General features: G+C 41.2%; 1 protein-coding gene across 3 annotated transcripts; it reads left to right on the top strand.

The window, feature by feature from the left end:
• On the top strand, nucleotides 1-26,882 carry LARP1B (La ribonucleoprotein 1B). 3 transcript variants are annotated; one of them, XM_088056242.1, is made up of 19 exons: nucleotides 1-223; nucleotides 7,415-7,476; nucleotides 8,217-8,276; nucleotides 10,069-10,237; nucleotides 11,630-11,773; nucleotides 14,297-14,440; nucleotides 14,547-14,715; nucleotides 18,541-18,685; nucleotides 18,909-19,083; nucleotides 19,885-20,057; nucleotides 20,226-20,597; nucleotides 21,458-21,578; nucleotides 22,092-22,297; nucleotides 22,686-22,792; nucleotides 23,279-23,433; nucleotides 23,744-23,888; nucleotides 24,361-24,470; nucleotides 24,681-24,808; nucleotides 25,013-26,882. In XM_088056242.1, exons 1-19 carry the CDS (start codon nucleotides 1-3, stop codon nucleotides 25,232-25,234), a joined length of 3,030 nt encoding a protein of 1,009 aa, XP_087912368.1. In that variant the 3' UTR covers nucleotides 25,235-26,882. The 3 variants fall into 3 exon arrangements, with proteins under 3 accessions (XP_087912368.1, XP_014110285.2, XP_087912369.1); XM_014254810.2 differs by having other exon boundaries at nucleotides 23,276-23,433; XM_088056243.1 differs by lacking the exons at nucleotides 1-223; nucleotides 7,415-7,476; nucleotides 8,217-8,276; ... (2 more) ...; nucleotides 14,297-14,440; nucleotides 14,547-14,715 and adding an exon at nucleotides 15,491-15,734 and having other exon boundaries at nucleotides 23,276-23,433.
• The last annotated feature ends 97 nt before the right edge of the window (nucleotides 26,883-26,979 follow it).

Genomic DNA, 26,979 nt, shown 5'->3' with positions numbered 1-26,979 from the left:
ATGTCCGCGGCGCAGGTGTCGGAGCGGCGGGGCTGGGGGGCGGCCCAGGAGCCCCGGCAGCCCGAGCCCGGCTCGCCCCGCGGGGAGGAGGCGGCGGAGGAGGGCGGCCGGAGCAGGGAAGCCCCGGCGCCCAAGGAGAACGCGTGGACGCGGCGCAGAGCCCGGCGGGACAGCCCTTCCCCGCCCGCGGGGCCGGACGGGCGGCTCGGACCGCAGGAGCCAGGTGCGGGGCCGGGAGCGTGTGCGCGGCGCCTCGATGGCATCGGGGTGGTTTTGGTTTTGTTTTTTTTGTTTTTTTTTTTTTTTTCTTTTTTAGGAAGGAAGGAAAAGCGCGTGTTTGTCGGCGGCCGCGGAGCCGGGCCCGTGCGCAGCGCCGGGCCGGGCGCGCCGGGTTTGACATACATGGGCACAGGAGGCAGCGCTCCGGGAGGGGGACGCGGCCGCGGACAGCAGCGCCGGGCTGGCCGCAGGTCCCGGGGCTTGCGAGTGGCCACCTGGGCCCGGCGGTGACCTCCGGCCGGCCCCTGGCGCTGGCAGAGAGGGCTGTTCGCCCACTCGTCTCGCTTAGCCTCCTTTAGAAGCGCCGCTTTGCCGCAGCTCTTTTTTGGCTAATTATGTAGCAAGGCCTTCGGAAGGATCCGTTACTTGGGTTTGGTTCCCGGAATGGGGTTGCCGAGGCTCTGAGCATGGCAGGAGCAGGCGATTCGCTCGCTGTTGGGATTTGGTGTGCTTACACAGGGAGAGTAGCCACGGGATAATTTCCTGGCCTTAAATCACTACACGTAAGATAAAGCTGGTTTATAGGCACCAGACCGACTGAACGCGCATATGGCTTTACAAAGCTGGTCGTCAAGGACCTAACTTAAAATTGCCAGGCTTTATGCTTAGGCTAGCAAAGTGTTCCTAGAAGTTTGCAGCTTCTTGGAGTATTGTTCTTGGCTGCAAGTAAACTGCTGACCTCAAAATGAATACTTCAGCCAGTGCTTCCAGAGAATTTCAATCTCAGCACTCGCTCCCGAGGGCACCTGGCAAACCTTTTTTGTGATCTCACAGCCACTTTTATCCTTGAATTAAACATGTACTTCCTTGACAAAGAGAAATATATAATTTACAGTTTCAAGCATACAGGTCATACAAACGGAGACCACATTCCAGACCGCAAAATTTCTACTTTGCTGAAGAGCAGAACTTTTGGCAACGTGCATCCCCGTCTTTATTATCTGGACTGTTTTGTTTACGTGTACTGACGCGCTCCTAAGTACCTGTTTGTGCCGGGCTTCCAAAATGCGTGTGGCTGGGCAGCAGCTCGTGGCCCGCTTCATGCATGAAGGGCACTTGTCACTTGTTTGCCTTGCTGTGGCAGGAATAACAGCAGTGCTGCATCAGAAGCAGTGGGAAAGCTGCTTTTGTCGCGTTAGCACCTTGTGTGCTTCACCTCTGCAAAGTTTGCTTTTCCAGCAAAGATAAAGCACGCAAATAATTGTTGAAGGAAGGAGGAGGAGGCAGGAAGGCAGTGCGTTCACACACTGTGCGCATTGTCTGCTTCATTTCGTGATTTTGGAGAGCCTTATATTGTTTTTCTCCTGCAAGAAGTTGTGCTTACCATTCATGGAATTAATAATTAAACTGAGGAGTTGTACTAGAGCATAATTTTTCATGGGCAGGTGTATAACTGAGCAAATAAGGGAGTCAGTGTTGCTGGCAGTGGCACTGGTGAAGAACACACAGCAGGGTGTGTGTTTTGGTTTGGCCACCACCAGAAGCACCGTGAGGAAGCCACCATTCTTACCCTTGTAAAAGGCAAAGCAGCTGATCCTTCCTGGCTCTTTGGAGGAAGAAATTGCCATGTGCCTCCACCCGCAACAAGGGATGCATTTTGAAGAAACTAATTGCACGTTGGCAGGATGAAATCTGTCACACTAGGCCCTTATGAATGTTGTAGTATGGAAATTAGTCATGTGAAATAATAAGTGGATGAGCAGAAATACTACTGGGATGGAATGTAGAACTATCCGTAAAGAGGATAATAAAGTGTAAAAGTATCTCACATCAAAGCAGTGACTGGATCCTGTTAGACTTGTTGATCCTGGCGTAATTTGTTAAAAGTTTCCTGAGACGTGCACCTATGGTGTGTTCAGTGATAGTTACAGACTTGAGAAAATTGGTTCCAGCCTGTCATCTTTGGACTTTCAATTTATCATGGGATTGGTTTGTGATAGAGGCAAACCTGTCTCTTGTTACTGAAACAAACTGTTAATGTTGCCTGATACTACCAGGAAAGCGTAAAAATTTGGCAGAAGAATTGGGTCCAAGCGTTGTTACTACAACTGATTATATTTTTGTCTCAGGTACCTTAGTAGTTTTTAGTCATCTCACTACGCCTAACACCCAATGCAAACATATCTGAACTTTTCATGGTTGTGTTTGTTACCGCAGTTCAGTGTTTCTGACCAAGCCTTTCACTAAACTTAGCTTCTAAGCTGAATAACTTCAGAATTACTTCAGAGGCTACTTCTACATCCTCATCTGCTTTTAAGTTGTGGGGAAAGACTCGTTTCAGGTATAAAATTGCTAGTGAAATTAATAGGCTTCTCTCTAGTTCAGGAAGAATTGTTTCCCTGAGAGAAGTGGTTAAGCTTTGGAACACGCTGCCCGGTGGAGTGTCAGTCCCTGGGGAGGTTCAAGAAATCACTCGGTGCCAGGTTTTAGTTGACAAGGTGGTGTTTGTTCAAAGGTTGGTCTTGATGATCTTGGAGGTCTTTTCTAACCTTAATGATTCCTTAGGTCTAATCCTGGTGATGGTGGCCAGGGGGAGTGAACTTTAGTGGAGGCTGCCAGGTGATGAAGGGGGCAGTGGTGTGCCTCCCTCCCCTTGTTAGTGCCAAGCCAATGTATTGCAGTAAGTCCTCACTTCTTTAGGTTCAAACTGTGAGTTACCCATCCTCCACATAAATAATTTGCCAAGAATTGAGTGGTTAAAATAACTTTATTTCAAAACTTCTCCCACCTCTTTGTATGAAGCCTTTGGTACTGCCCTTTTTGTGAGGCTGCAAAAAGGGAATCTGAATGACAAGTTCTCAAATCTTTGTGTGATTTGTATAGCTGATGTGGGTCTCCAATGACTTATTAGATGATGATTCAAAAATTGTTCATGAAATTAATGAAAATATTCAGTGAAGCAAAATATTTGTGCTGCTGAAGTGGTTGAAGTGAGTTTGCCTACTAGCATGTGCTTGAATGATGTAGCTAATTAAGTGCACACTTAATTCTTTTATTTTGTGCTTATTGTGTTTATTTCTGGGCATCAAAGAATACATTTTATCTGTTTGGTATTTTGGTAGCAGAACCATTTCACTGTAGTGCTATTGTATAAGTCAATTTGCTTTAGTCTGACAGCAAACAGGTTGTAAAGGTACAGTTTAGTGATGATACACTATGTTGCTAGGAATAGCAAACCTTAGATGAGTCAATTCATAAATTATCTGATTGTCAGGTTTTTTTATCAGGGTGTATTTAAGGCAGGTGTTCTCATTAGTTCTTAGGAATTTATGGAGTGTTTTAATAGCAGCATCTAAAAATTATTCAAAGCATTATCAGAAGTTTCAGCATTGACAACTTCCCCAACCCTAAAGGGATTAAAAATGTTATCCTTATAAAGCTGCTGCCTGTATTTTAGCTGTACATAACAGCATGTGTAATTTTGTCTGGGGTTTTTGCTTCTAAACTGGAGACCTGTTATGAAACTGAAACTCACCTCTCCGTGCTATGGCATATGCTACATTTAACCATGAAAACTTTGGTGGAAATTGAGTCACACGTTGCAGTTTTCTATGAAGAAGCTAAGAAAAGCATGAACTGGGAAATTAAATATAAGGAAAATAAATAGCATAATGGTGAATCAGTAATCTGTTGTGGATTCCCCCTCCCCCTAATGCTTGCTGTATTGCAAAATTGATGGGTTTTGAGCATAAATAGGTGGAAGGATGCAGGTGTCATAAGTTGGTTAATTGCCTTGGTTAATTGTTCAAATAGTGTCGAGATTGACAATCTAACGTAGTTTTTGCTATAAAATGCTATAACTCTTGTAGGGCAGAATGTTAGGATAGTGATTAGGATTTATTTTTTTATTGTTTTGCAGAATCTCTGCTCTAAGTTCATGCTCTGGATTTAAATTACTGATATTCTTCAAGGGATAATTTTTGTTGCATTTGCAATACTTCATCTGTTAAAAAAATAGATTTAAGCATAGCTTGCCTTCTTTAAAAATGGAATATACTGTCAGGTCTCCAACTGAGCATTGAAAGGAAAATACTGTACAAGTTCAACACGCAGGCTCCAGTTAAGTTTTGAAGAGCTGGGTGATTTTATCTGCTCCCTGAAGCACTTCTGGTATTTATGTGATGCTGTTCTTTCACAAAAGGGAACACACGTGCAGTCCAAGTAAAAATAAAACCTGAATATTGTCTAGAGACCCTCACAGCATTAACAGTGTTTGTATCAAAAATCAGACTGCATTCCACCTATATTTAGAGATTTTGCTTTCAGAAGAAATTGGCAATATCATCCGCCCCTTTCCATCAGAAAAAATTACTTGCTGACTATTTATTTGCAGAGCTTCAGACCATCCTTTCTGAAGTCCTATTACTTGTGATCCTGTTGTCTTGTAATCCTGTTGTCATTGTGACCAGGGGTATCTTGGTGAGAGCTCTTATGTACAAACTTTGCTCCTCAGCCATCCAGTCTGCTTTTCTTTCTCTGTTGCCATTGTCCCAGAGGATTGCTGCAGTTTTGGTGGTTCCAAAATCCATCTTTCACTTTCCAGACGTGCTGTTCCGTTTATCTTGACATGCTGCACGTGGCATGTTTGTGCAGCCTTGTGTTTGTGCAGGAAGTGCCTCCTGCTAGGATGTGATCTGTCAGGAGACTTGGAAGAACCATAATAAAAATGTTTTCCTGTGAATGCCACCTCGACTGCATGGAGTTTGGTGATTTAAAGATGATCATTGGCAATCAAACTGCCTCATCCTTGAGGCGGTTACAATTCATACATTTATTTATTTCTCCCACACCCTCAAGACTCCAAAACCCAGCGAGTAAAATCATTGAAGATCAGTGAGTTCTTTTATCGACACAGCATGCCACTAATGAACAGGTTCCTTGTAGCATGTCACAGAATAAACCATTTTAATGCAGTTGTGTTGGAACTAACAAGTGGAATAGTTTATTTGGAAGGCCTTGTTGGGTTCTGCTGAAATGAAAGATGCCATTTTGGGGTACCCAACACTGTTATGGGATGTTAAACCAAACCCCAGAGTGATGTTAAGCAGAGAGCTTTTATCTGAACACGTGTTTTTGCCTGAATGGTGTCTCTAGGCCTGTTCATGGCAACAGAGCAGGTGTGACCTGGGTAAAACCTTTCAGTCATCTCATGTTATGTTCTTTTACTCACCCACCCTCCTTGTTGTTTTTCCTTCCCCTTTATCTTCCCTTTCATGCTTCACACTGAAGTCCAGCTCCCACGTGATAAGCCCCAGAAAGCCAGGGGGACCAGTTAAATTTTAACAGGCCAGGAAGGACCTGTTAAATTTGGTTTTGAGCATGGCTCTTTTGGGAGGAGAAGGAACTTTGTGGAGGTGTTGTCAGGTAGGGAAGTAGAGAGCGAGATGAGATGAGGTCTCGAGCCCTTTGAGTTCCAAAAGGGCATCATCCACCAGGAGGTGCATTGCCTAATATTCTCTTTTTGTTTAGCTTGCAAATGCATCTTCCAAGTCTTGGATTACTCCATTCAGATAAGAGGGATTCCTTAAAACGAGTTGGGTCTCATTCTGCTCAATTCAGATAGCCTCTCCTGCCGCCTAGAATAAATTATATCCCATGACTAAGGGCAGCAACAACGAGCCTTGCGCTTCTGAGCGCCTCGCTACGCCCTGCTGACACACAGAGCAGAAGTTCTGGCAGAACAGTCCTTCAGCAGCAATTTAAGTAAAAGTGCTGTGAGATGGAAAAAGGGCTTCAGTCAGGTAATTGGGCACAGACGTGTGTTTACAGCCACGCCGTGGCCGCTCGGTTTACCTGCACGGGTAATTGGCACTTCTCCTGGAGAGAATTACAAATTTGTTTGCTGCTCCACCCCTGCAGTCGTTTGTCTTGTTTTGTAAAAGGGCAATTAGTTTACTAGTGAGTGGCAAGTGAGAATTAGGGTTACACGGTCACTGTGTGTTTCTTAAAGCTCTCAGTCTGAAGTTAATTGAGATGTGTGTTTTGTCTTTGTTTTAAAAAGCAGATCTGTAGGAGAGGCAAAAACCTGCTGGCAAATGGTGGTCAGGATTCACTGGATTCGTGTCTGTTGAGATGTCCAAGTTGTGCAAAGCACACACATGAAATTCGTAATTTATGTGGCTATAAGTGATATTAAAATTTAGGCTGGAATGTGGAGTAAGCCTTACTTTGTGCTTGTAACGTTTGCTGTGTATTCCAGGAAGCAGACAGAGAGGCTTTCCAGAGTCACTGGGGCACAAGGGTGGGGTTCCCAGTGTGGAGCCGTGATAAGGGAGATTAGTCACTGGATGTGAAAGAGATAAGGGCTGAGGAGGTGATGTTATCCCCGTATAAAATAATCCACTTGTGATTTCAGACACGTTCGGTGTTTCAAGCTTGTCTTGCAATAAAACACCGAATAAGAAGTTTCAAGGAATGGCTGTGACTCCCATCTGTATGGGAAGGCATGCACTGGGAGAGCCAGGGCTTCACAGAAGAAATTAAGAGATGGTTTCCTCTTGCACAGGAGATCAGATGGGATCATTATTATAATGTTTAGGCTTTGACTAAGTAGTAGTTTTCATATCTTCCTTTGTTTGTTTTGTTTTGTTTTTGTTTTTTTACTTTGGTTTGATTTTGAGCTATATAGCTAAACTCTATTTGGCATCTGAGTAATTACTTATAAAAGAAAATTACTAGGAATTTGGGAATATGTAATTGTTTCTATGTTTATTTTTTTTCCTTACTTGCATAATTATAGATTTCATACATTCTGCCTTATAAGTATAGCTTTTAATAGGAGAACTTATTGAATGTGTATCAGGGGTTTTCTTTGCCACTTGTTAGGTTAAAATACCAGCATTTTGACATAGCCTTGACCTTCTTAGTTGAAAGAAACACTCAAATAGAGCAAGGCAGCATCTTGTTCACCTGGTTTGAAAGAAGATTTGCACTTGTTATGAACGTGAGTTTTCAGTGTCATGTACTATTAGTGACTTTATTCACTAAAAGAAAGTTCATTGACTTTGATATCAAGCCCTCAGGAACACTTTGGTGTAGTGTGATAGAGCATGGCAGAGTTGTTAACACACACCTGCCTTACTCATTTAAAGTGCAGCCTAATTCTTCACCTGAAAATGTTTTTCTTCCTTTTCAGAACTACAAAATTCCACTAAAGTGATAAAAGCAGGGAAACCCAGGACAAGAAAAAGCAGCAAGGTTTGTATTTTTGCCTGTAAATATTCAGCATTATAAATAGGTGATACTGCTCTAATAGAAAGATGGAAGGTATTTTGGAGTTCCAACCACAAGTGTTATGTTATGCCTTGGCAATAGACAATTTTGAACACAGAGACAAATTAAAAAAAAAAAGGAAATTAAAATTATGAGAGTTGCTAAATTGGTATATGCACAAGGGATAAAGAAAGGCATTTTCTTTAAAAAATCAGTGGGATTGCATAAAAATGTGAAGGGGCTGCAAAGAAACAGCATCACTTTGAGCACAAGTGATGTTAGATTGGTTTTGGAAATCCTCCTTGCACCTTATGTGATGAGCGTCCTTTATGTGCATAAAATTACCACTATGACAACAGGAGACACAGAGTCCTTTTATTGAAACATTAACTTCCTAAAATTTTGTACATCCACCACTTTTTAGGTTGGTTAATAGCTGCCAAAGTTTTCTAAAAAGTACAAGCCTTGAGCAGTAGATAGCTTTAAATCACATATGTGTAAGACAACATTCAATCTGACAATTGTTTGTTGTGAGCTCAAATATCTTTCAAAAGTTGTGTGTTTGTTTTCTGTTGTATTTCTTGGTTTTTTTTAAGAATTGCTACTTTTAACAGCTCTGCTCCTGGGGGTACTCTGGCTCTCTGAGCCATGACTGACATCTTCCCTGTGTTAATAAGGGCTAAATCAATCAAGGAAGGAACATAAACTGTTTGTCACCTTTGCAGGCTGATGATTTGGGCGATATCACAAGCTGGCCGACCCCGAGCGAAATAGCAAACAATGAAGTAAGTGTCCTTTGTCATCCTCAGGATTTTTTCTCTTTTTTTAAACCATGTTGGCTTATCTGTTCAATACTGTTCCCCCCAGAATGTGCTTTGGGTGTTGTAGGGTTTCAGTAGAAGTTTTGTCAATAATTCAGGATACTGATGTGTGCTTAACTGACTGCACTGGTACTGGAATTTGTTAGTGGCGTGCCACGGAGATGTACATATTAAATAGTGCCTTACTTTTGAACTCCACTGTTTAAAAAGTTTCATTTACCTTTTCTGCTGTTTTCATCTGTTTATGCACAGATGAGAAGGCCTTTGGAGTTGTGAACATGCTGTCCTTTCTTGCGGCTCAGAGCGCTTTGTGCCCGTTGCCTGAACACAGTTTAGTTATTCTTAGTTATCTTATTCCTCTGATGTATTTTTCCCCTTCTGGGTTTTAAGTTAACATCTATTCTGTCAAATTATCTTCCTTTCTCTTTATCTCAAGTGATAAGTGCATAATGTGTTTTAGACCTCTCTGATGCTATTTAAAACTGGAAGAGAGCACAGATGATTGCAAATGGTGAGGTGCCATTTCATGTGCTGTAGCTCTGCAGCAGCATCCCTGTGGTGCTTTTACTGTGTTCTTGGTCAGGGAAACCACAACATTTGGGTTCAACAGCATGCATTTTGTGACTGAAAGTGTCCAAATTTATGCAGTGACTGTAAAACAAAATAACATTTGGTTTGTACAGTTTGTTTGTCTAGGGGAGGGCTTTGTGTTCACATTAATTATAGCACAGTATTGCAGTATCTACTTTCAAAGCTGTCTCCACAATATAGGAAAATTCTTTCTCTTCCGCAGAAATGTCTGCAAAACTTCCCATTTTGCAGGTAAAAATTATATCTGACGATTGAATGATTTGGGTTGGAAGGGACCTTTGAAGGTCTTCTAGTCCAGTCCCCCTGACCCAAGTGGAAGGGACATCTTCCACTTGATCAAGTGAGCTTCATCCAGGATGGCCTTGAATGTTTCCCAGGATGTCCCAGTGACATCCAACCACCTCTCTGGGCAGCCTGTGCCACTGTTTCAGCTCTCTCATCATGACAAATTTCCTCCTATACCTTGTCTGAAACTCTTTTATTTTAAGGCCATTCTCCCTTGTCCTATTGCTACGGGGCCTGCTAGAAAGTCTGTCCCCCTTTCATAATCCCCTTTTAAGCATTGAAAAAGCATGATGATGTCTCCCTGAGGCCTTCTTTTTTCCAGGCTGAACAATCCCAGCTCTCAGCTTGTCTTCCCTGGAGAGGGGCTTCAGCTCTCTCATCATCCTTGGCCTCCCCTGGGCTCTCTCCAGCAGATCCATGTTTTCATGTTGGGGGCCCCAGAGCTGGAGGCAGCACTGCAGGTGGGGTCCCACCAGGGTGGGGAAGAGAGGCAGAATCCCCTCCCTCCCTCCCAGTATTCTGTGAGCCCAGCTTTTTAAAGATAGTAAGTCTGAACAGTAGATACTAGTGAGAGTATTTCTTTCTTTTCTATAAAGTACATTTTCATGTCTGAACTCATGATGCACGCTGCCATTTTACATCTTCTCTTAAAAACCAAAAACTTTCTTAATCTAGAACCTCATTTTGTGCTCTTGCTATGTTAGCAGAAAATAAAAGTATTTTAAAAGAGTCTTGACAAAACAAGTCAATTCTTAAAGTTCAGCTTGCTGAAGAGGCTGAAAACAGGTAATAAAAAAGGAATTTTAATATCTAAAGGAAATGTGCACCTCCTGCTATCAGCAGCTGTACTGTCAGAAATAATTACCTGTGTCTCTTACAGTGTAAGACTGTAAGTCATAGTAAGAAGCCAACAAATAGAAGAGAAAAGGAGGAGAAATCCGATCAAAAAAGCAATAATGGAATCAAGGACAACCCGGAGGCAAAGCCAGATGGTCCAGCAGATAACACTAGTGAAGATGAAGCTCAGACTAATAACCAAAGGAAAAAAGGTGAGTTTAGGCACTGTGTATAATGCAGCAATGCACTGTTGATACAGCTGCATAGATTCCAGTTGAATGACTCGATAAAACTTCTCCTGCTTTGCCTGTGCTGGATGAATACAGAATATATTGCTGTCTGCATGGAAGCCTCAGCCAGGCTGCCTCCCTCAGGGTTTGGAGCATTCTGTTCAGTCAAGTGAGAATTCTGGGGGAAAAGCAGCTTGTAGCTTGTGCCCTATTGATGGTCCTTGGAGCTCTGACAATTTCTGGAAGATTTTACATTTCTGGAGACATTACTGTCTCTGGAATCTTTGCTTCCCTGGATAGGTAGCACTATGTTAATTTAACTTAATATACATATATGGGTGTGTGTGTGTTACTGCATATACACCAGCACTTCAGTTTTCATGTCTACTATTAGCTTGCACATTGAAGTGATCATTTGAAGACTAAACCAGGTTATTTCCTTCTTTTTGATCCAATCTGTTACACTAAAAATGGGAAGCAAACCTCTATCTCATTTGGTCAGGAGATTGGAATAGGCTGGAGAAGCAGCAGCAGGAGTTTCAAGATCAGCTGCTTTTTTGTCTTGCTTCCCTGCTGGTGTTTTTTCCAGATCCTAAAGATCTTTGCTGTTCAGCTTTATTAATCTTGTTATATACATATATGTATATATGCTTTTAATTTTTTCAGTCTGAGTGGAAATCTAAAGCAAAGCATTCCACGGATAAAACATGTTTTTTCTTTTCCCCCCACCACCAGTGCAGAGAAGACATCTTATGTACTTCTATTTCTTAGCCAGGAAGGATAAAGCCCACAATACCAATCAATATATTCTAGCTAAATAAATTGCTAGTGGATACTTTAGGCCAGCCTCCAAATAAAACGAAATAAAGCTTTGCTAGTAATTTTTGATGCATGTGAATGAACTTTGAATATCTTGAGATGAAAGTACAGTACCACAGCTAAATTATCAGGAAAATTTCTATGATTTGTGATTGAAATCTTTATTGTGGTAGTTAATTTTATATGTTATTTTTTACCTCAAAGTTTCATATACAAGTTGTAAAATTATATAGCAAGGAATTTGCTGTCTGTATTTAACATTGACATAGCTGTAAATTCTTGATCATGGAGCATCTAAAAAGCCATCAAATGTTTGCCTTTATTACTTATATTCGAATCTTAGGTGAGGTTGCAGTTGAGTTTCAGAAATTCTTGTTTAATGCATTTATTATTTAGTAACTTGTAATACCTTAAAATTTCAATGTTAAGCTTCTCCCGCTTTTTAAAATTTGAAATTAACTGTTGCTGTTTTACAAGGAAAATTCTGTAGAGTCTTTTCAGGAGCTGAAACTTCAAGTGTTAGTATAATTAAGAGTAATATATTAATTTTTCAAGGTAACAAGCAGAAATGGGTGCCGCTTCACTTGGACGATGTGAGGTCAGACAGTCAAGACAGAGCAGGCTCCCGAACGAGCTCCAGATTTGTGCTGGAATCAAACAAGTTAATACCTCATAACAACAGAAGGAATGAGGCAAGAAGTAAGTAGTTCTCAGTCTCTGGCTCTTGCTGTTGGTGGCAAATAAAGTGTGCTATCACATGAGCTGGCAGTTCATGCCGAAACTTAGCTCTGCCTGCAGTAGGTAAAACCTGGTGTTTATATTTGCCAGTGACCAGCTGCATGTGTATTCCTCTTCGTGGCACCCTACACAATCCTGTCCCACAATTTTACAGTACAGAAGGTTTGGAAAAAGCCTCAGAAGGTGTCTGCTCAGTCCTGCTCTGCTGCTGTTCCCACAGCTTGTTGCTACCAGAGCAGCTGCTTGTGGAGCTACACTTTGAACTCTGCTTTGGCACTTCTACTGATGTTGGTTTTTCCTTCAAGCTGGACCGAGTCCCTCAGATCCCTGACCTATTTCTCAGCACAGCTATGCAAAAAGCTCTGCTGACACCACAACTGGTGCTGCTTCTGGTCCTTGGGTGTTGTGAACACAGCTGGTTAGGCGGCAGAAATCTTAGGCCGAGTGAAAGTTGGTTGGTTTAGGTTTTAAAATTGCACACTTTGAATGTTTGCTCATTATAATAAGTACTGGGTGCTACTGACATGGAATTTATGAAGTCGTTTTAGGAACGTGGATGTAAGAGTTTGATCTGGATGTCTGAAGGATGGGTAGGGGTGGGAGGAGGATTTTTACCAGCTATCACTTCCTTCGGCAGATTTTTTTTAGGATGGTCAAATGACTGAAAACCACACACATACAGATCGTATTCTCTGTAAATTCAGTCTTATGTGACAGGACTTGAGTTTATGAGCATACACCTGTGGTTGTAGGGTTCACTAAAAATGGTTGCTAAACCAGGATTTTTAATACAGTTTTTAGTACATATCTTTAGTCAGTCCTTTGTTAAATTTAGCTTTGATGCAGTAGGGGCTGTATCCCCAGGCCTTCCTGTGGCAAAGTGGTCTCCCTGGCATCTGAAAGACTATCCACTTACAACCTGGGGAAACTTTCAGCAAAGGTGACTTTCAGCAAAGAAGTCTCTGCGAGTGTTAGGAAAAGAGAAAGAAAATGAAACCTCCTCTCACACAATTCCTCTCAAAAGTGAAGAGGGAATTTCACCTGTCCCTAAGTTTTGGGGTGGATGGAGCCCAGGTCCCTGGGTCTGGTTTGCACAGTTGCTGTTTAATGGGCAGAGTCAGGGGAGTGGTTGGCAGCTGCTGCCAGGGACAAAAGGAGTTTTCAGAGAGGCCCTGCTGCTGGATCCTGTCATCAAGAGCTGGGCTTGAGAGCACCCTCAGCCCATCTGCAGATGACCCCGAGCTGAGTGCTGCAGTGGACATGCCTGAAGGACAGGATCCCACCCCGAGGGACCTGGGCAAGCTTGGGCATTGGCCCATGGGAATCTCATGAGGTTTAACAAGACTGAGTGCTGGAGCTGCGCCTGGGTGAGAGCAATCCCTGGTATCAATCCAGGCTGGGGATGAGCAGATGGAGAGCACCCCAGCCCAGAAGCACTTGGGTTGCTGGTGGGTGAGAGGCTGGACGTGCCCCAGCCATGGCACTCACAGCCCAGAGAGCCAAATGTGTCCTGGGCTCATCCAGAGCTCCGTGGGCAGCAGGGGAGGGAGGGGATTCTGCCCTTCTGCTCTGGTGAGAGCCCACCTGGAGCACTGCATCAGCTCTGGGGTCCCAGCACAGGATGGACATGGAGCTGCTAGAATGAGTCCAGAGGAGACCAGCAAAATGATCAGAGGGATGGAGAACATCTTCTGTGAGGAAAGGCTGGGAGAACTGGGTTTGTTCTGCCTGAAAAAACAAAGGCTTTGGGGTGACCTAATGGTGGCCTTCAGTACCTGAAGGGAGCCTGCAAGGTGGAGAGAGACTACTTAAAAGGGCATGGAATGACAGAACAAGGGGGAATGGTTTTAAAATGAAAGCAAGTAGGTTTAGATTAGATATTAGGGAAAAAAAAAATACTGTGAGGGTGGTGAGGCACTGGCACAGGGTGCCCAGAGAAGCTGTGGATGCCCCATCCTTGGAAGTGTTCAAGGCCAGGTTGGATGAAGCTCTGAGCAACCTGGTCTAGTGGAAAGTGTCCCTGCCCATGGCAGGGGGGGTTGGAACCAGATGATCTTTAAGAATCCGTCCAACCCAAGCCATTCTGCAGTTCTGCGATTCCCATCTCACTCCTGTAGTGTTGGGAGTTGTCCAGAGGAGGAGACTGAACTGTCCTGATCATTCCTTCCTGCCCTGAGCTGACCACAGGTACTGTGACCTCTGAGCTGGCACCAGGGTGTCCAGCTGCTTCAGAAGCATTTGGGATTGACTGCCAGTCCATCGATTGCCTCCTTGCTGCTGACCCCTCCTGCCTGAGGGGTCCCCTCAGGCTCTGGCAGGGCTGGCAGACCTTTCCTGTTCCTCTCCTGCAGCTTTGGCTCTGGCCACCTCGGCATGGCTGTGGGTTGCCTGGGCTCAGGCTGGGAACTCTGGTGGCATAAGAGGAACCGGGATGTTTCATTGTGATTGCAGCTGTCTTGTGGTTTGTTTTTTTTTCTCTTCAAGATTGGCGTCGTGATAGAGAAAAGAGGGACGACCATGACGAGGTGTGCAGCGTGAGGAGTGAGGGTGGCAGCGTCCGAGGGTTCTCCAGAGGCAGAGGAAGGGGGAGAAGCAGAGGAAGAGGACGAGGCAGAGGAAACCCCAGCAGTATGCAAAGAAATGGATACGTGGCAAAAAACTTTCAAACTGTGGTTATAATGTTGTTGTTTGTATTTTCTAATGTCGTTACTTTATGTTCTCTTTTATGTTGAAGTGAGCTTTGACTATTCAGTTGGTTATCAAGAACTGTATGGTGAAGGAGTTGACCAAGTATTTCAGCCTGAACTTAACCCTGGTGTGATTTATTACTATGGTGACGGAACAGGAGTGCAGATGTATTCTGTGGATGAAGCACTTCTCAAGGAATATATAAAACACCAAATGTAAGTAGATTGCTTAATGTATAAATATTTTCAGAGATCTAGTTCAGACAAAATAACTCATTTCAAACAGTGTTGAATCCTTGTTATCCATGTCAAGTTGGAGATTAAGGCATTTCAGCTTAAATTTTTGAGTTAACTTTGACCGATTCTAGTGTCAGCTCGAATTTATTCACTGGTGGGATGGAAAAACTTGAGTAATGGGGAGGAGTTTTCAGGAAGCTGTTTCTGCATCTTGTGCTGTAGTCTGGCTCTAACTCGTATAACTGCTTTATTTATGGTACACAGCCCTCTTTATGTTGTCATGTAATTGAGATATGGATGTCTCTGAGCTTGTGCTTTTGAGTACTGTTGGTCTGTTTGCCTGTAAAGCTCTTCTTGGGTGATGTTCCCCCTATTTGCTCTCAATTTCACTTCGAGAAGTCTCGTTAGTTTGATGTTTTCAGTGTGTTTCACCTGAAACATGTAACAGAGAGAGAGAGAGGGTAGTTTTGCAATGATACTTGATTTTTCAGTAATCTGAAATGTTTACTTTCTTGTGTATACCATTAGGCAATGAGAAACCATCTGGAAGACTGATTATCACCAGGAGACAAGTCAAAAAGGGCCTGGAAAGCACTAGTTCATTTTAAAGAGACAGTTTCCACCACTGGCAGATATTTCATCCTCTGTACTTGCGTTTCTCTGCAATGCCTCTGTGGTGGTTTTTGATTGCCCTCATGTTCCGTACAGCAACTTGCTTATTTTATTCTCGCTTCTTTTGTTACAGTTGACGCAAAAAGGAAGAGAAAAGCCTCTTTAAAGGGCAGAAAGTATCTGACATGTGGCTATCAACTTCAAAACTTCTATTGCAGTCTTTTTTTGCTCTTGCTGCCAGGCCCCTATGAGACCTGACAGTGGACATGTACCCCCATGTCAGGATAATCGGCCTTCACTGTCCTCAGACAAGTGGGGGAGGAGCACAGCCACTCCACTGTTGGCCAGATTTCTGGGCATGCAGTGTAGAATCCAGACCTCCTAAGGTAGGACATGACGATGTCCCCCTCTGCTGAGAAAAATGTCAGTTACAGCACTGGTCACATCTGACTTCTGGGTATATTTGTATTCCCTTTTGGCACCGAGAGGTTGGCAGGTGTTGGTAGAAGACTTGGCGTGGCTGGATAACCGCAGCCATTGGTTGCTTACCTGGTGTGAACTCCTAAGGCATTTGGTTATGGAGTTTGCTTTCCATGAGAGGGAGATTCCTGAGCAGATTAAGAACAGAACTTCACTAGTTTTATTCTCTCTAGATGCAAAAAAAAAAAGAAAAAAAAAAAAAGAAAAAAAGAAAGGGTGTTTTTTTGTTTATTCCCTTCTTTAATCATGCTAATAATGATGGGAAACAGACTTTATTCATCAGTTACCTATTATTAGGCCCTAAATTGGTGTGACTTTGTCTGCCTTTCATAATTTAGCTATAAAATATTAAAGTGACTATGCCAAAGAAAGAAGTGTATAGAGAATAAAGGTACACAAAATTGTTATGTCTCAGAGTTCCTGTTGGAGTCCAAGATAAATCAGGATTTATTAAAGAAGTGAGACTGAATCCTAGTGGATGAATAAATTTTAAAAGTTTACCTGCTTAATAGAAAAAAATCTCTACTGAGTTGATGTGTAATTACAGGAAGAAACACATTACTATCAAGCGATTTATGCTTGTTCCAAGAACCAGCTTGATGTACAACAGAGTAATATTTGTGTTGCATATAAAAATATCTTCTATGTTTTTAACCACAAGCTGAAGTTGTCAGCCTGAAAAGCTTCAGTGCTTAGCAGCTCTTCATTCTGTAACATGCAGCAGAACTGTTTAAAAAGTCCTTTTGCTTTAGAAAATACACAAATAAATGTTCAACTATCAACTCAATAATAAGGAAATGGACTATGAAAAGGAAGAAGAGTAAAGCTGGAGGGAGTTTGTGTGTTTAGGTTTGTCCCTCTACTTGGAGCAAACTTGTGCATTGTCTTCATTTATCATTAATGGTCTTTCACATTCCTTTTTCTAGAGTGATGGACATCAAGTGAGGCAGTTTGAGTCAAGCTCAGTCATTGTCCCTTTCTGCTTGTGGAATTTTTAACTAGGTGAATCATTACAGGATTTTACCTTTACTGTATGATTGTAAAGGTAACACTAGTAAAATGTTGGTTTATGGCATTTGTGGTTGCCAATCTTCTAGACTGGGAGGGGAAAAGGAACGTAGCAGCTCAGAACAGTAGACAGGGTATTCTTGAAAGAAACTATCTCTTTGTGCCCAGTTGCTTCACTGATTATACTTGGCTCTGAGTAAGAGCTTAATTCTCCAAAAGCCTTGTTCTCTTCTCTGTTTGCTTTGATTTAATAGCAGTGTTTCCATTTGTCCTGTCTTGTCCAGCATTGAGACTTTAAATTCATTCTGTCTTGGAGCTGAGTGTTGGTCACAGCACAGTGCTGATACTGTCAAGGTCTCAGGGTTGAGAGGTTGCATGGGCCATTCATGTGGGAGTTGGACTTCAGGATCCTTGTGGCTCCCTTCCAGCTCAGAATATTCTCTGTGTGATTCCATATGTTTCATAGAGTGAGCTTTTGCTTCAAATTTCTTCAGCTACAAAAAAATTAGAGAAAGAAATGGCATCAAGGTGCTGCTTGAGTCAGCGATGGCATCAGAGTGGCCTGCTCTTGGAGACTTTGGCCTTGATCCCAGCTTCAGTGGAGAGAAGCTTTGTTGTTTTATTCTTTGTTGAAAGTAGAATGATCTTTATTTTACATTTGCATGTGCAGCTTTTTTCCTCAGCATTTTAATACCCTCTCATTTTCTTTTTGCGCTACCTCTATTTTTGTCACAGAATTTTAACTGCTTTCCATTAAGTCTTTCCCTACCTGCGTTTTTCTGAATGTGATGAGCAGTTAGTATTCCTTGGATGTGCTGTGTAAAATCATGGTATGATGTGTAAGCTGTATGAAAGGCCTAGATTTCAGCCATCATGTAAATCGAGGGGGTTTTCCATTCTTGTTCATAGGACGCTTTCTCATTCCCTTGTTCTGTGTGACAGATCATGATTTGAATTCCTTATTTTTTGTCTTCACTAAGTATAAAACCTCTTGACACCTGGATTGTTTCCTAGAGCAGCTTCATTGTTGAGACTTTGTCTTTCTGCTGTTTGTCCCTCGTCTCTGTGGTATTACCAGATTCCTGAAATGTCCTTCAACACCATCTATTCTCTCAGACTTTTTTCCTCCATGAGCTGTTGTGCCTTTGTGGTACAGTTTCATGCCAAATACAACATTTCTGGTTTTGTTTTCTCATCTTCCCACAAGCATGCTTGATGATTCAGGGTAAATATATCTGTGCCTCAACACTCAGATAGGATACTTAAGCCTTCCAGTGCACTGGAAACTGGGACAATAAAAGATGCAGTTCAGGATGAACTGGTACTGCTGTGTGGGATATAACTTATGCTCTGACTGTAAGCAGTGCTTGTCCTTCACCTCTATGGAGGCCAAGACAATGTGGTTCCCTTCTGTCCATGTAAGTAATGAGGGAGGGGGTGGGTGAAGGAAAACTGGAGAGTAGATTTTGCCTGTGCAAATGTACCAAGGCTTTGATTTTTACCCCTCTGTGCTGTACTGAGTCATAAGTCTGTCTTAACCTGTCGAGCATGCTTGCTGCTCTCTGGGTCTTCTGAAGAATGGTTTTGTTGATGTCAAAATATTTGGTTTTTTTAATGGAAGACTTTAACAAGGAATCTGGGTTGCTGCTTTAGGACTTCCTTTAACTGTAGAATAAGCTCAGGTTTGTATGTTTCATTCTGCAGTGAGTATTATTTCAGCACAGAAAATTTAGAGAGAGACTTCTTTCTAAGGAGAAAGATGGACCAACAAGGATTTTTGCCTGTGTCACTGATCGCCAGTTTCCGTCGGATGCAAGCTCTGACTACGAATGCTGCACTCATTTTGGAGGTACAATCATTCAAGAAGGATGTATTTGAAAAGTTGCTTGGTTAATTCTGTGCTGCCATAGCTTCATACCCTCAGAGTTATGAAATTTATGTTTGTAATAACCGGGATTCTATAAAGAGGCTATAAGTGGCCAAGTTGGTGGGTTTTTTTGGTTTTTTTTTGTTTTTGTTTTCTTTTTTCTTTTTTTGATAGTTTTTAATGTTATAATATGCTTGTCACACAGGCCCTAAAGGACAGTACAGAAGTTGAAACTGTGGATCAGAAACTAAGAAAAAGGGTTGATCCAGAAAAGTGGCCAATTCCAGGTCCTCCTCCATGCAACCTGCCTCCAACTGACTTTTCTCAGCTCATCAATTGTCCAGAATTCATACCAGGCCAAACTTTTGGCTCACATACTGGTAAAGAATTTATTTTTACAGAGACATAAGTTTAGGGCTGTCTGTCTAGCTTAGGAAGTTTGCCTCCTGATACTGATTTCATAACAGAATTTGCACTTTTGGTAATGGTTTGTTCAGCTGCTCTGCCTGCCAGCCTTGCACTTGCCAAGTCACATAGCTGATGTGAAGTAGATAAAAATGTCTCTTGTGTGTTATGGCTGTGACCATTCTCCAGAATATAGAATGGTGGACTACAGTCCTGTGGAAGTAATAATAGTAATCTTAAACAAATCCTAAAATCTGCTTCATTTTTGAGGCAGCTGAAAGTTTGCTCTTTATTTGGGGCACCCTTGTTTTGGATGGGAAACTCATTCCCATTTTTAATAGGGAGATGCATTTGTTTGCTGACAACCCTTGGCAAGGGAGTCTTTTTGTAAAATGTTGGCTGGAATTAAATGGGAAGAATGAAGAGGGAGTTAGGCACCCATCCACAGAGCTAGAGAATGACACGGAGAAAACACAGTCCTAATGATGCTGCTCTTTTTTTTCTCCTCAACAACATGTAATGTCTCACTGTGGCTATGAAGAAACTTTCCATGGAAATAAATTCTTAGAATTGATTTTATTCTGAAATGTTGAGTGAACTGTGAAAAGCTGTCTCTTAAAAATGAAAAATTTTTTGATCAGTGTCATGCTTGTCCAGAGAGGTAGAAAAATAGTAGCTATGGTTAAAAGAAAGGGCAGTGAAAACAATTGCAAAACAAGCAAAATAGGACCTAAGCAATCCACAACAGGAGCTGAACTACTGTTTTCTACTGCTAGAGTCTGCACCAAGTTCTCCAAGAGTGGGAAGCCCACTGAGTCCAAAGGAAAATGCTGAATCAAGTAATTTTCAGACAATGTCTAAAGGACTGTCTACAAGTTTGCCTGATTTGGACTCTGAGCCTTGGATAGAAGTGAAGAAGAGGCACCGTGCATCCACTGTCAAGCTAAAGGTAAAACCAAAAACCTTTATGTTACATTTAAATAAACAAATGCAGAAACAACTTTGAGGTTACACTGTAAACCAAGGTTTAAACATATTAACATATGTGGTGTTTGAGAATGCAATGAAGTTTGGAAAATCATTATCCAATTCAAATATAAAATCTTTTCCAACTTAGGAGACTGTTCCTATACCTGATCAAACACCAGATCAACACCAGTCACCCCCACCTCCAGAGGAACAAGAACAGGAAGAACTTGAATTTCTGTTTGATGAAGAGATGGAACAAAATCAGTGTCGGAAGAATAAATTTACTGATTGGTCAGACAGTGATTCTGATTATGAAATTGATGATCAGGATGTAAACAAGATTTTAATTGTAACACAGACACCACCATATGTGAAAAAACATCCTTGTGGAGACCGCGCTGGCAACCGTGTGTGCCGTGCAAAAATGACATCAGAACTTGCTAAAGTCATTAATGATGGCTTATACTACTACGAACAGGATTTGTGGATGGATCAGAGTGAAAATGATGCCATGATGAAGGTAATTCTCTTTAATTTTTGACTTGAAAACCATGCCTGTCTAAACAGTTCCCAAATTAATTTCAGCCTTCTGCTATGTAGTTGTAAAATGCTACAGAAAAGTGACAGTAATTTGCAGGCCTGCTGAATTGTCTTTACAGCTGAAAGCAAACCCAAGCTTTTCATGCCACAGACTTGACCAAAAACAGTGAATGAATATTTTTTGTAAGGTTTTGGAGATGGTTCAAGCTTTCCAGTGTTTTCTTGTTCTATGAGTAGTTTGTTTCATAACAGATGCAAACCCCTGCCCAGAGGGGAAGGGGGTACGTGTCAGACATGAGATGATGAGAGGGAGGTAATACGGTGATTTTAAAGTAGTTTTATATTAAGGTTCTGTTTGCCTTGTAGTTTGTTAGAACAATAATTAGAATGATGTTACCTAAACACTGAGTGGTGAGGGAAAGGGGCTGCTTCTGTGCACAAAAAGGGGGAATTGGCTTCATGGACAAATGGAGCATGTTTGTACAAAACCAAGATGACAAAGGTGGAAATGGTTGTTGAGAATAAGAGCAAGAGATTGAGGTAGCATTTAGAATACGGATTAGAATGGACCAAGAATAACAGCAAACAGGAAGAGGGTAGTGAGAAATAGCAAACTGCAAGAGAGAATATTTCCTTTTTTGTTGCTGTTACAACAAAATGTTAGACTTCATAATGATTTGACGGTATTTTTCACACACAGTATGCACATGTCCCACCTGAGAAGGCATGTGTCACTTGTGTGTCAATTCTGGCTTATTTTCTCTTCATGAAATGCATCTGTTTCTCAAGATGGTATCTATTACCCTGCTTTGCATTTACAATTTGCTTTCTCTAATCCAGCAAGAGATTGAGAACTTCAAGAAGCTCAACCTCATTAATAGGGATGAATTTGTTAGTCTTGCACCAGAAACTGCTGATCCAACCCAAGAAGTTCCTCCAAGACCTCCAGGGTTACAGAAAGGTAAGTATGAAAGTATTTGTTTTTTAGAATCTCTGTGATAAAGAACAACTCTGTAGGTGTTCTGATTCTTTCTGCCTGTGCAGTATTTTAATTTTGGTTCAGTCAGCAGTCTGAGGGGGCTTTTTCTTTGCTAATTTTTCAAATTGTCAGCTGTTCATGGGTAGCGTGGTTTCAGCTGAATGACAAGAAGCTGGCGCTTGTTCTGCTTTGTTGTCACTCTCCACCAGCACCAGGTGCTCTTTGTGTGACTTGGAATTTATAATGTGTAAAGTTGAACCGAAACGTTTTATAGAAACCAGCATTTTTTATGGGATACAGGGATGGAAGGAAATGAGATTAGAAGAATTTACTACTTGTACCATACCATTACTGAGCAGTCACAACATCCATATCTTATCTCTTGTGGTATTTCTGATACAGTACTACTAACAATTACTGGGTCGCATGCTAATAGCATCTCTAAAGCAGCTCAGTAAAACCACCTCACTTTCTCCTTCCTGCCTCTATATTTAGCAGAGGAGCTGACCTGTAATTTCCTAAGTACTGAAGTACCTCCAACAGCAGGAATGGCTCGATCACTGCCAACAGCAGTCCCAGATTCCCCCCGTTTCCACCCTGGCTTCGTCCCACGAACACCTCGCACCCCCAGGCTCCAGGATCCCAACAAAACACCCAGGTTCTACCCTGTTGTTAAAGAAACACGATCCTTTGATGTAAAGGTAAATGGAAAAACATGTTTAAAAAAAACCCCAAAACAGCAAAAGCCTGTGAAACTCATGTTTGTGCATAGTTTAATAAGAATTAAAAGGCAAAAAATTAAATGCTTGTATTCCTATTGCTTAATTCCAAAATATTTACCATATTCCCTTTTTTATTTCTATTGAACACTTTTTGAGTCTTCTTCCTTGAAAGTAATTTCTAAAAGAAGTGTAGTGCTTAAGATTTTTTATTAGTTACATAAGACTAATCTTCAGGTTATGAAACTGTGGTATTGTGACTTTACAGCTTGTTAGATAACAGAATGGAAAACTTTTAGATCTCTGTTTTAAAAGGGAGAGAATGAGTGAAGTCAAATTAGGGAAATAAATCCTTCATTTACTTTCTTAGACTCCAAGAAAAAGAAAAACGCGCCACAGTACAAATCCTCCCTTAGAATGCCATGTTGGTTGGGTGATGGATTCCAGAGACCACAGGCCAAGAACTTCCTCTGTGAGGTAATTGTTGCTGTTATTCAAAATTTATTTGCATAAAATAGTGAGATAGTTCTCACTACTAATGGAGAAGCTAGCTATAAAAGGCAATTTATAAATTTATAAATACAATAGAAGCAAGAAAAGAATAATCAAGGAAGACAAAAATATGGAACACAGAGCTGTCTGGAAACAAGCTAGGCAGATTGGTGTTCACAGTGTTGTTTGATCCGTGACACAGCAGCAGTAATGTTACTCGAGGCACTGATGTTCACTTCAGTGGTCATTTAAAGACAAGCAGGACATCAATGTTTAATTATTGTTATCCAAAACTGTTTTATTTTCAACATATTAGCACAAAATCTGATTTTCTTGAGGTGCACCCAAACCCAGATGCACTGCAGCAGTTCCCAAGTGACCGTACTTCAGCTCTTGCATAGGTCAGGGTGGCAGAAAAGCAGAAAAGCTCTTTTTACAGGGCAGAAATATGTTGGATTTTTTCTCCAGCAGTTCCAATGCCTCACCTTCAGAAGGAGCTCCACTGGCAGGTTACGGCTGTACTCCAAATTCTCTTCCCAAATTCCAGCACCCATCTCACGAACTGTTAAAGGAAAATGGCTTTACTCAGCAGGTGTACCACAAATACCGGCGGAGGTGTTTAACAGGTAAGCTGCTCCATGCATTTCCTAAAATTTTTAGAAGCTTCCAGGTGTTGTCTGATACCAGTTTTCTTCCCATTGTTCCTCATCCTTACTTTTTCTTGGGAAAGGCAAGCAAAATTTATTTGGTGCCTGTTTTAGGAACCTTACTTTCCATTTAACTTTACATTCCCTGACAAAAAAATCACCCTCAAATTTGAACTGAAGTTACCAGAAGATCCTGGCGTGTTTTTCTCTAAAGGCAATGCACTTTAAAATATTCTGGTGAAAAATTAAAATAGTGGTTTTGTTCTTCCCTTTCTTTTTTTCCTTCCAGAGAGGAAACGGTTGGGAATTGGCCAGTCCCAAGAAATGAACACACTTTTTCGTTTCTGGTCCTTTTTTCTGAGAGATCACTTCAATAAGAAAATGTATGAAGAATTCAAACAGCTTGCTCTAGAGGATGCAAAAGAACACTACAGGTATTTTTTCCCATTCCTTTTAAGGACTGTGAAGTTTACATACATCTGCAGTGAACATTTTTAGTACTGCCTTTGACTTTTTGTGAATCTTTAAAATAGCAGTGTGTGTAAGTTATTTTAATAGGAAAAAAACAGTATATAGTTGTGCTTTGCAGATGAACAGCTGACTGTGCAGCGTTTCCTGACCTGTAATGAGTTCTGAATTCTACATTAACTTGTTGACCATGTCGAGTGAGCTCTGTACTAACACTCCTCAGATTCTTCCTACTGTAGGTGAAGACATTCTTAACCTCATTTTACTTCTTCAAACTGGTTCCTGCCTTACAAAAATACCAGAAAAATGACCACAAAGGAAATTGTTGCTGCCCTGCAGTTCTTGGATAGAATTAATTTCTTTCCACCCAGTTCCCCCATCTCTATTTCTGAGCCGAAGAGACAAGGTGGATTTTTGTACCTCTCTGTTCTGTTCCAGGTACGGCTTGGAATGCTTGTTCAGATTTTACAGCTATGGCCTGGAAAAGAAATTCAGGAAAGAAATATTTGAGGATTTCCAACAAGAAACAAAGAGGGACTATGAAGCTGGTAATTATCTCAGGCCTGTCGCTGCTCACACTTGTGGTAACATTAGTTGAAGATAATCCCAATTCCTTGGCACTGACTTGTTAACTAACCAAGAACAGCTTTTATTCATGTTCTTTTCATCTTCAGTTCTCTTAAAAATATAGTTACAGTGAAGTTTATAATTGAATTTGACCTTTGTAAAGTGGTAAAATTATCTTTTTCTGTTACTAGGTCAGCTGTATGGACTCGAAAAATTTTGGGCTTACCTAAAATACTCTCAGCACAAGACTCCAGCTGTTGACCCCAAACTGCAAGAATACCTGAGTAAATTTAAGAGACTGGAGGACTTCAGGGTGGATGTAAGTTTCAATGCCTATTTTAAATAATGTTTGGACTACTAATAAATCACTGCAAGGTAATCTGAGAGCAGTACTTGATTTCATGAAAAGGCAACCTGATAAATTCTAAGGGTCTAATCCTTTCAGTCCTACAAGTCTGTGGAGAGGCAGAAATACCTGGCTTTATGGCAAAACACCTAACAGGTTGCCCATGTTTATTTTCAGCCTCCTATTGGTGAAGAATCTGGCAGGAGGAGACCAGGTGAGGATTCAGGTCATCGCAGACATCAGTCCAACTCCTCTAAAACGCTTTCCACCACCAAACCTGCTGCTGCCTGTCAGTCCAGGGTGCTGGGAAGTGTTTCCTGTGGGAATACCGTGCAAGCCTCTGTGGGCCATAGCAATGCTGCCACAAAATCTATAGAAGGTGATGTACCAGAAAAATAGACTTTGGATGAGCTCGTGCCCTCTAGAATCAACTTTGGCATCACTCCCCTAATCTGGAGATCTTCAAGGCGAGGCAATCTCTACTATGTGATTAGAAAAGACAAAGGATGGGATTCTCTTTTTCACAGGATATAGTTCCAAAACACTTGCCCTAGGAGAGTTGCTCTTGGTTATGGGATCATTGGAAGGATGCTAGGGACGATTCTTTGGCTTCAGTATTGCTTTCCTCAAGCTTTTGTTTACAAAGAACTGCATTCCTTGCATATGCAAAAAATACTTCGAGGGATGCCTTACATTTCAGCTCAGATTTCTTAAAAAAAGGTATGATATATACCCATGTTATCTACTGTGCTTTCCTTACCCATATTTCCCCATTACTTGTATTTTACCAAAGCAAAAAAGATTACATTATATGTAGAATATTAAATGGAAAGGAAGGATCTATGTGACTGGTTTGCTTTCAAGGTTTAACTATCAAAAAGTATGTTTTTCTGCAAAAGCACACTTGAGAACATGCAGCTGTATATGAAACTGCATTTCTGGATTCTGTTTAAAGATATAGTTTCTTTTTCTTTCAGGGTCTCCATAGTTAGTATTTTATAAAGTATGGAGTTTGAGTGGACATAACTGGGATAGTTGTGCAGGTATTTCCTTCAGTGCTGGTTCTTTAATAACTCAAGCAACAGAAAACTACAGTGGAAAATTGAGCTTTTGATTTCATAGTGTCTTAACATTCAGTAACTCAGTTTGTGCAGATTGTTAAAATAGCCAACTGTTCATACTCCGGGCTTGAGAGGTGTCTTCATTTGAATTCTCTTATGAAGTCTCGCAGGAGAGGCATAATTTTGAATTTTTTTTCTCTGTATTTCAAGTAATAATTAATTTGGAGGGAAACAAAGTATTCCTTGTAAATTTTAATTTTTGTTTGCTTTGTTTTGCAATATCTGAATGAAGTTCTGCTTAAATTGTGCTCGCTAAGCCTAAATGATTTCAAACAGGTCTAAAGACAATTTCACTGAATGTAAGTTATTCGAATAGAAACCCATTTTTGTAGCTGAAAGAGGGGGATGTTTATAACCTGTCATGTCTTACTAACTTCATTACTTTGTTTTTAAAGACTCAAGAAGAACCAAGTGAATAACTTCTCTTCCAGGGGTAGGTGAGAGGAATTCCAGCTTTTGTTAGTTAACTGCATAATTCTTTCAGTTAACTTTTAAAGTTGTGATGTCTAGCACAGATGCCTTAAACTGACTGCCCAGCCATGGATGGAGCTTTAAACTAACAGCTCTCAGAGGTTATAATGAATCTGTTAATTTTTCAGTCATTGTCCTGTGAATCTCACTGAAAGAAATGATGGATGTTTGCATTGAAAGCAGTGGATGGTAGCAGTGACTCTCCCCACAGTTTATACCATTTCAGCACAAAATCCAGCCTTTTGTCAGTGGCCTGTTCTAAATAAATTTGAATGAACACATACCAAGATTTGAAGTAAATATCCTATAAATATGCTGAAGTGACACATCTCAATCCTGTGTTTGATCCATGCCTTTTGCTACCCATGAAAATGATGCGAATGTAAATTTGGACTGAAATTGTATATAAAAGTAATAAACTTAAGATATTTCAATTTTTAATTGGAAAATGTGCAGATTAAGCTTTTGGTGTGTGTAATTTTTGTGATAACTTGAAAAATTTTATAAAAACAACAAAAAACCCTAACAGTGTTGTATATCAAGTCTTTCCAC

Source organism: Pseudopodoces humilis, chromosome 6 (genome assembly GCF_049639895.1).
Source record: "Pseudopodoces humilis isolate 2021_Gansu_Grassland_sample_001 chromosome 6, ASM4963989v1, whole genome shotgun sequence".
Lineage (NCBI taxonomy): Eukaryota > Metazoa > Chordata > Aves > Passeriformes > Paridae > Pseudopodoces > Pseudopodoces humilis.
Note: the sequence above shows the minus strand (reverse complement) of the source record. Positions and strands in the feature narration are given on the sequence as shown.